The sequence below is a fragment of the Gekko japonicus genome, unplaced genomic scaffold (assembly GCF_001447785.1).
Source record: "Gekko japonicus isolate JY-2015 unplaced genomic scaffold, Gekko_japonicus_V1.1 scaffold1, whole genome shotgun sequence".
Lineage (NCBI taxonomy): Eukaryota > Metazoa > Chordata > Lepidosauria > Squamata > Gekkonidae > Gekko > Gekko japonicus.
Window position 1 is genome coordinate 3638229 of NW_015164181.1, and position 7799 is coordinate 3646027.

Consider the following 7799-nt stretch of genomic DNA (forward strand, 5'->3'; position numbering starts at 1 on the left):
CCGTCGCCAGGATGTGACGCTATGCGTTGCTCTGGCAACGGGGCTGTTTGGAGTCCCGTTGCCAGAACGACGCGTAGCGTCACATCCTGGCGACGGCGGTGCAACGTGTATCGCTGTCCCCCGTGGCAGGGATCCTGTGAAGACGTGTGGATCCCCCGTCGCGGCTTGGCAGCCCTACACCCCACCTCTCTCCCGGATGAGGACCCAGAGCGGCTTACATTGTTCTCCTCTTCTCCATCGTATCTTTACAACAACCCTGTGGGGTAGGTAAGGCTGAGAGAGCGTAGCCAGCCCAAATCCACCCCGCGAGCTTCCATGGCACAAGTGGGGATTCAAACCCAGGCCTCCCAGATACTTTTGAGCAGGAATCGTATTGAACAGGCGCCATTCCTGTGTCTGGGAATGCTGCTTTTCAAACATCTCTGAGCGTAGAGAGACAACCCACAAGCCCTGACCTGGATGGCCCAGGCTAGCCCAATCTTGGCAGATCTCGGAAGCTAAGCAGAGTCAGGCCTGGTTAGTACTTGGATGGGAGACCACCAAGTTAATCCAGGCTTGCGACGCAGAGGCAGGCAATGGGCAGAACCATCCTTGAAAGACTCTTGCCCTGAAAACCTCATGGGGGGTCGGCCATAACTTGACAGCACTGCCCACCACCTGCCTACATGTGTAGATTTCCTCTGTGTGTAAATCCTGTGGTCATCCGAGGCGCCGGAAAGCAACACCAGAAGCCCGCCCGGAAACAACAACAGAACGCGCCGCTGGGTGCCGGTAGGCAGCCCCTTTCCATATCAATTGTGGCCCTAGATTAGGAATAATTAGTATATTCTCTGGAAACCTCTCTGAGACCCTTCGGGGTCAAGGGCGGTATATAAATATAAATAAATAAATAAAATGAGCTGGGGATCACACAAAAGCAGAGTAACACACTCCCCTCTAAGCACATTGACTAAATGTGTGAAGGAGTTGTATCTCCAGGGCTATTGTTATTTAACTTTTAGTGAAAAGGGAACTTGGAAGCCCCTCTTTGGAGACAGTGGGCTCTGGGTAGACACTAGATAGATATTACAGAGCCAAAAGCTCCTCTCCTGTCCCTTCCCCCTTTGAAAGAGTGATTATAGAAACACACATACAAGATAACCCATTATGTTATGAATGAAGAGGTAACTACACGTTTCCTTAAATTTTGGTCATGTGTTAAGGCTACAGAAACAGTATCAATCAGCTCTGGCAATGGGCATGAATGAAAGATGCCACATTCTGAATCTGAAAAGTGGCTGAAGGAAAGAGTGTCAAAAGAGTGTCTGTTACCCCCTTTCCTGTTTTATTCTTGGGAGGTCTATTTGCAAACACAATGGCCACAATACTGGTGGTGTCGCATCCCTAAAATGCTGGATTGGGGGTCAAACAAAGCAAGATGCTGTGAGAACCGCAACTGGATCTGGTGGATAGATCATGGTCCTTGTGCCAGGGCAAGCGCAGCCATTAGTGTTAGCTTACTGTTATTGTTAGCACCTTTTAATGTTGTAATTGTTACATGGCTTTATGATTATTATACTATTTATTGTTGTTTTTATCCTGTTGTAAGCCACCCTGAGCCGGCCACAGCTGGGAGGGCGGGGTATAAATGTGATAGATAGATAGATAGATAGATAGATAGATAGATAGATAGATAGATAGATAGATAGATAGATAGATAGATAGATAGATAGATAGCTGGCTATTTTTGGGCAGGAACGGAGTTCCGGCTGGCTCCCGAGTTGGCCACGCCCAGCAGGAACTCATTAGCATAATAGACCACACCCAAGAGCAGAAACTCATTAGGATTGGCTACATTAGGGGGGTGTGGCCTAACATGCAAAGGAGTTCTGCTACAAAAAAAGCTCTGGATTTTGACAACAAACAAGGTAAACAGAATAAGAAGCAAAAGGTGGGTGTGGCTGGATGACCACACTTCTGGTAACATGGGGGTGTGGTCTAATGTGCTAATGAGCTGTGCTGTCAGGGGTGTGGCCTAATATGCTAATATGCTAATGAGTTCCTGCTCTTGGGTGTGGCCAATTATGCTAATGAGTTCCTGCTGGACTTTTTCTACAAAGAAAGCCCTGGATAGATGGATGGATGGATGGATAGATAGATAGATAGATAGATAGATAGTGGCGTGGGTCTCAGAAGTTTCTAAATGGCACGGGCAGCCATGTGGGCCCCCAGTTTGGTTTGGGGCTACAACCTCGAGGAGGGGGGCTTCACAAATCAAATCAGAGGAGGCCCCATTCTGTCATTAGCCTCGTCTTCTTTCATTTCTAGGGCTAACAAAACCCATGGGGGGGGTCAGTTCCAGCAGCGGGGGGGTGGGACCAGGGGGCTGGACGTCTTCCCCTACCGTGGGAGGTCCAGCCTCCCTACCCCAAGGCCATTTCAGCATGCTGAAATGCCACAGGGGTGGGAACAGCGAAGCCACTTCTATCTGCATGCTGCAGTCATCATAAAAATTGGGCCCTTGTGCATCTGGGAGGCACAGAGCTCCCATTTGATGTAGAAGTGGTGTGGTGGCCACGGGGACTTTGAATCATGCGGATCAGCCCTATGCTAAAGGGAGCTCTGATTCTCAAAAGAAGAGGAGGAGACTAGATTTGTACCCCGCCCTTCACTACCCGAAGGAGTCTCAGAGCGGTTTACAATCTCCTTTCCCTTCCCCTCCCCACAACAGACACCCTGTGAGCAGTGTTCCCTCTAAGCTGAGTTAGTGTGAGCTAGCTCACAGTTTGTAGCCTCCGGCTCACACATTTTTTGTCCTAGCTCAGGAAGGATAGCTTCAGAGCAAACTGATTTATGCAGTAGCTAAATCTCTCGCTCACAACTTTAATGCCAGTGGCTCACAAAGTAGGATTTTTGCTCACCAGACTCCACCGCTTAGAGGGAACATTGCCTGTGAGGTAGGTGGGGCTGAGAGTGCTCTCTCGAGAACTGCCCTTAAGCGAACAGCTCTGAGAGAACTTATGACTGACCCAAGGTCACACCAGCAGGTGCAAGTGGAGGAGTGGGGAATCAAACCCGGTTCTCCCAGATTAGAGTCCATGCTCCTAATCACTATACCGAACTGGCTCTCCTAACCACCACACCAAGCTTATACCCCGGAAATGCTGATGGTCCCTAAAGCGCTCCTGAATCTAGCTCTTCTACTGAGGCCCTGTGCTGACTGTCCTTCCCTATACCTTGCGGCAGTGAATCACACAAGTTAACTTTGCGTTGCATGAAGCAGCATCTCTATGGTTCTCCCTTTCTCATTCTATCCTTTGAGGTAGGTTATACTGAGACGGAGTGACTGGTCACCAGTGTTTCCTCTAAGCTGAGTTGGTGTGAGCTACCTTGCAGTTTTTTAGCCTCCGGCTCACACATTTTTGTCTTCGCTCAGGAAGGATGGCTCCAGAGCAAACTCATTTATGCAGCAGCCAAATCACCTGCTCGCAACTTTAATGCCGGTACCTCACAAAGTAGAATTTTTACTCACAGGACTCCACAGCTTAGTGGGAGCATTGCTGGTCACACAGCAAAGTTCATGGCTGAATGCGGATGGACTTGAACCCAGATCTTATTCCGACGCTCCGATCGCTACACCGTACAAATGCTGCCTCTCTACAGCCCTTGAAATACTCCAAAGCCCTTCAGACTGATAATCGATAGCCAGTCTGACTGAAAAGTTCACCACGAATCAAGTCTTATGCCCGAGAAATCGCAACACAGTCTAAGGACACATAAACCATTTTGGCTTCCAGCCACTAACCTGAGACGCAAACCTCTGTCATCATAGAGAGGCAGAGACAGAGTGATGCCACCGAGAACCAGCACAGCCACTGGTGGTTTTTGTTTCACTTCCAAAAAATCTCACTCTGTCCTTTTCCTCATCCCTACGGTTATTCTGCCCTGCCCTGAATGTTCCTGGCTGGCCTAGTCTCATCAGAGCTCAGAAGCCAATAATAATAATAACATCAGAGAACATAAGAGACGCCAATGTTGGATCGGGCCAAAGGGCCATCCAGTCCAACACTCTGTGCCACACAGTGGCCAGAAATACCAGTGCCATCAGGAGGTCCAGCAGTGGGGCCAGGACATTAGAAGCACTCCCACTGTTGACCCCCCCCCCCCACACACCATCACTTGCCCCAGAGCCCCTAGCTATACCTTGTGGCTAATAGCCACTGATGGACCTCTGCTCCATATGCTTATCTAATTCCCTTTTGAAGCTGTCCATGCTTGTAGCACCCACCACTTCCTGTGGCAGTGAATTCCATGTGTTAATCACTCTTTGGGTGAAGAAGTACTTCCTCTTATCCGTTCTAACCCGACCGCTCTGCAGTTTCATGGAGTGCCCACGAGTTCTTGTATTGTGAGAAAGGGAGAAAAGTACCTCTTTCTCTACCTGCTCTTTCCCATGCATAATCTTATAAACCTCAATCATGTCACCCCTCAGTCATCGTTTCTCCAAGCTAAAGAGCCCTAAGCGCCTTAACCTTTCCTCATAGGGAAAGTGTTCCAACCCTTTTATCATTCAAGTTGCCCTTTTCTGCACTTTTTCCAAAGCTATAATATCCTTTTTAAGGTGTGATGATAATAATAATAATCACATGGCATTTGTGTGTAGGATAGCCAGGAGATCCTAAGATTGTCTGGCAGCCCGAAGTTCTAGTTCTTTTAGGTTTATGTACCACTACCGTAGGTGGTGAGCTGGACCCTCGTACTTGAATGGGAGACCACCAAGGAAGTCCAGGGTCACTACACATAAGAACAAAGGCCCATCCAGTCCAACACTCTGTGTCACACAGTGGCCAGAAATACCAGTGCCATCAGGAGGGCCAGCAGTGGGGCCAGGACATTAGAAGCCCTCCCACTGTTGACCCCCCCCCCAAGCACCAAGATGACAGAGCATCACTTGCCCCAGAGTCCCTATCTATACCTTGTGGCTAATAGCCACTGATGGACCTCTGCTCTATATGCTTATCTAATTCCCTTTTGAAGCCGTCCATGCTTGTAGCCACCACCACCTCCTGTGGCAGTGAATTCCAAGTGTTAATCACTCTTTGGGTGAAGAAGTACTTCCTCTTATCCGTTCTAACCCGACCACTCAGCAATTTCATGGAGTGCCCACGAGTTCTTGTATTGTGAGAAAGGGAGAAAAGTACCTCTTTCTTTACCTGCTCTTTCCCATGCATAATCTTATAAACCTCGATCATGTTACCCCTCAGTCGTCTTTTCTCCAAGCTAAAGAGCCCTAAGCGCTTTAACCTTTCCTCATAGGGAAAGTGTTCCAACCCTTTTATCATTCGAGTTGCCCTTTTCTGCACTTTTTCCAAAGCTATAATATCCTTTTTAAGGTGTGATGATAATAATAATAATCACATGGCATTTGTGTGTAGGATAGCCAGGAGATCCTAAGATTGTCTGGCAGCCCGAAGTTCTAGTTCTTTTAGGTTTATGTACCACTACCGTAGGTGGTGAGCTGGACCCTCGTACTTGAATGGGAGACCACCAAGGAAGTCCAGGGTCACTACACATAAGAACATAAGAACATAAGAGACGCCAATGTTGGATCAGGCCAAAGGCCCATCCAGTCCAACACTCTGTGTCACACAGTGGCCAGAAATACCAGTGCCATCAGGAGGTCCACCAGTGGGGCCAGGACATTACAGTGGGGCCATACAGACCATCTAGTCCTACTCCAACCCCCTGCCCAATACACAGAGGCAGGCAATAGCAAACCACCTCTGAAAGTCTCTTGCCTTGAAAACCCTACAGATTGGCATGTCAGTTGTGACTTGACGGCAATATTCACCGCCATGGTTATCTTGATGAATCTTACAAGCCATCTCCTAGTGAGTAGACTCTGGACAGTCTCCTCCTTTCCGACTGTGGACAGCCCAAGTGGGCGACACCTACCTGCAGTGTGTTTACTGGGAAAGAGGTGATGGGTGGGAAGTCCATGATCTGCAGGTCGTGGACGTGGCCGTTCATGACCACGGCAGGCAGGTAGATGCGGCGGGCTTTGGTGGGCACACAGACCTCGCTGAACTCGTTGTAGAGGAACTGAACTCTTTCCGACCCCTTGAGCACCCAGCACGGCAATCTTGAAAGTTGTCACCATGCCTCCCGGCCGTGGCCCCCGCGCGCGACGTGGTGATCGGCTCCTTGGCGCAGTCCGCTGCCTTTGCGCTGCCAGGAAGGCCCCCGGGCTGCATATTCCGGCAGCTGCGGTTTCAGCCACGGACAGGAACCATTTCCTCGTTGGCTTGACCCGTCACTGGAAGACCAAGAGAAATCTCGTTTGAAAAGAATAAATGGCTTTGCATCCAGGCAGACCAGGGGCTGTGTCTTAGCGGTAGAGCATCCGCTTGGGATGCAGAAGGTCCCAGGTTCAATCCCTGGCATCTCCAGTGGAAATGATCAGGGAGTAGGTGATGTGAAAGACCCTGAGACCCTGGAGAGCCACTGCCAGTCAAAGTAGACAATACTGACCTTGAGGGTCGATGGCAGCTTCATGTGTGTCCAACTAAACCAGATTGGTCTACTCGGGCCGGCCGTAACTTTCCAAGACCTCAGGCGCAGAAAATTCTTTCCCAACTGGAGGTTCTGGGGATTCCACCTGGGATCTTGTTCACAGACCGTAGGTTTTCTGCCACTGAATCACCAACTCCCCCCAAAACCTAAACACATCAAACTCCTGGTCCAAGCAGTCTCCTCTCCCTGACAGCAGCTCTCCAGAATCGCACGGAAGAAAGGTGTTCCCCAGCACCAGCTACCTGAGACCTTTCAAGTCGAGAACGAACCTGGGGATATCTTTATGCCAAGCAGTTGCTTTATCACTGAGCCAGACCTGCCAGTCAAGTAACAACCCCCCCCCCCGAGTCAGCACTACACTGCCTTTATTCTCAGCACAAAATGCTTGGCCAAATTATTAAGAAGAATCAATTAATCTGTAAAAGTGAATTAAATGTTACCCGTCACTGTCTCAGTGGTGGTGAAAAGGGCTGTCAAGGTGCAGCCAACTGATGATGACCTCATAAGGTTTTCAAGGCAAGAGAGGAGCATAGAATCATAGAGTTGGAAGGGGCCATACGGACCATCTAGTCCAACTCCAACCCCCTGCCCAATGCAGGACCAGCCTAAAGCATCTCTGGCAAATATTCATCCAACCTCGAAAGGTGTCAGTGAAGGGGAGCTAACCACCTCCCTAGGCAGCTGATTCCACCTTTGAACCACTCTAGCCGTGAAAAAGTGTTTCCTAATATCCAGCCGATTACCTTTCTGCATGTAATTTAAACCCGTTGCTTCGGGTCCTATCCTCTGCTGCCAACTGGAACAGCTCCTTGCCCTCCTCCAAATGACAGCCTTTCAGATATTTACAGAGAGCAATCATGTCCCCCATCAATCTCCTCTTCTCCAAACTAAACATTACCAAGGCCCTCAGTCTTTCCTCATACGGCTCAGTCTCCAGACCCCTGATCATCCTCGTCGCTCTCTTCTGCACCCTCTCGATTTTGCCCACATCCTTTTTGAAGTGAGGCCTCCAGAACTGCACACAGTACTCTAGGTGTGTCCTGATCAAGGCAGTATACAGAGGGGGCTATGACCTCCTGCGATTTCAGTGCTATGGCCCTTCTAATACAACCCAAGCAGAGGTGGCTTGCCATTGTCCGCTTGTGGGCAGGAACCTTGGTGGTCTCCCTTCCAAGTACAGAACCTGCTTAGCTTCATGAGATCTGATGAGATCGGGCCATGCCATGCCTTGCCACCTCCCCCACCCC

The 7799-nt window shown here is 49.5% G+C and overlaps 1 protein-coding gene and 1 non-coding gene across 2 annotated transcripts in view; one reads left to right on the plus strand and one right to left on the minus strand.

Annotated features, from left to right (window-relative positions):
* Positions 1-6139, minus strand: part of RASL10B (RAS-like family 10 member B) — a 17334-nt gene extending 11195 nt beyond the window's left edge. Inside the window, 2 exon segments of the mRNA XM_015408038.1 lie at positions 5935-6085; positions 6087-6139. Of these exon segments, the coding sequence (XP_015263524.1) occupies positions 5935-6085; positions 6087-6139 (204 nt within the window).
* A 217-nt stretch (positions 6140-6356) lies between these two features.
* TRNAP-GGG lies at positions 6357-6428 on the plus strand. The gene has a single exon. It is a non-coding gene; the product is annotated as a tRNA-Pro (tRNA).
* The last annotated feature ends 1371 nt before the right edge of the window (positions 6429-7799 follow it).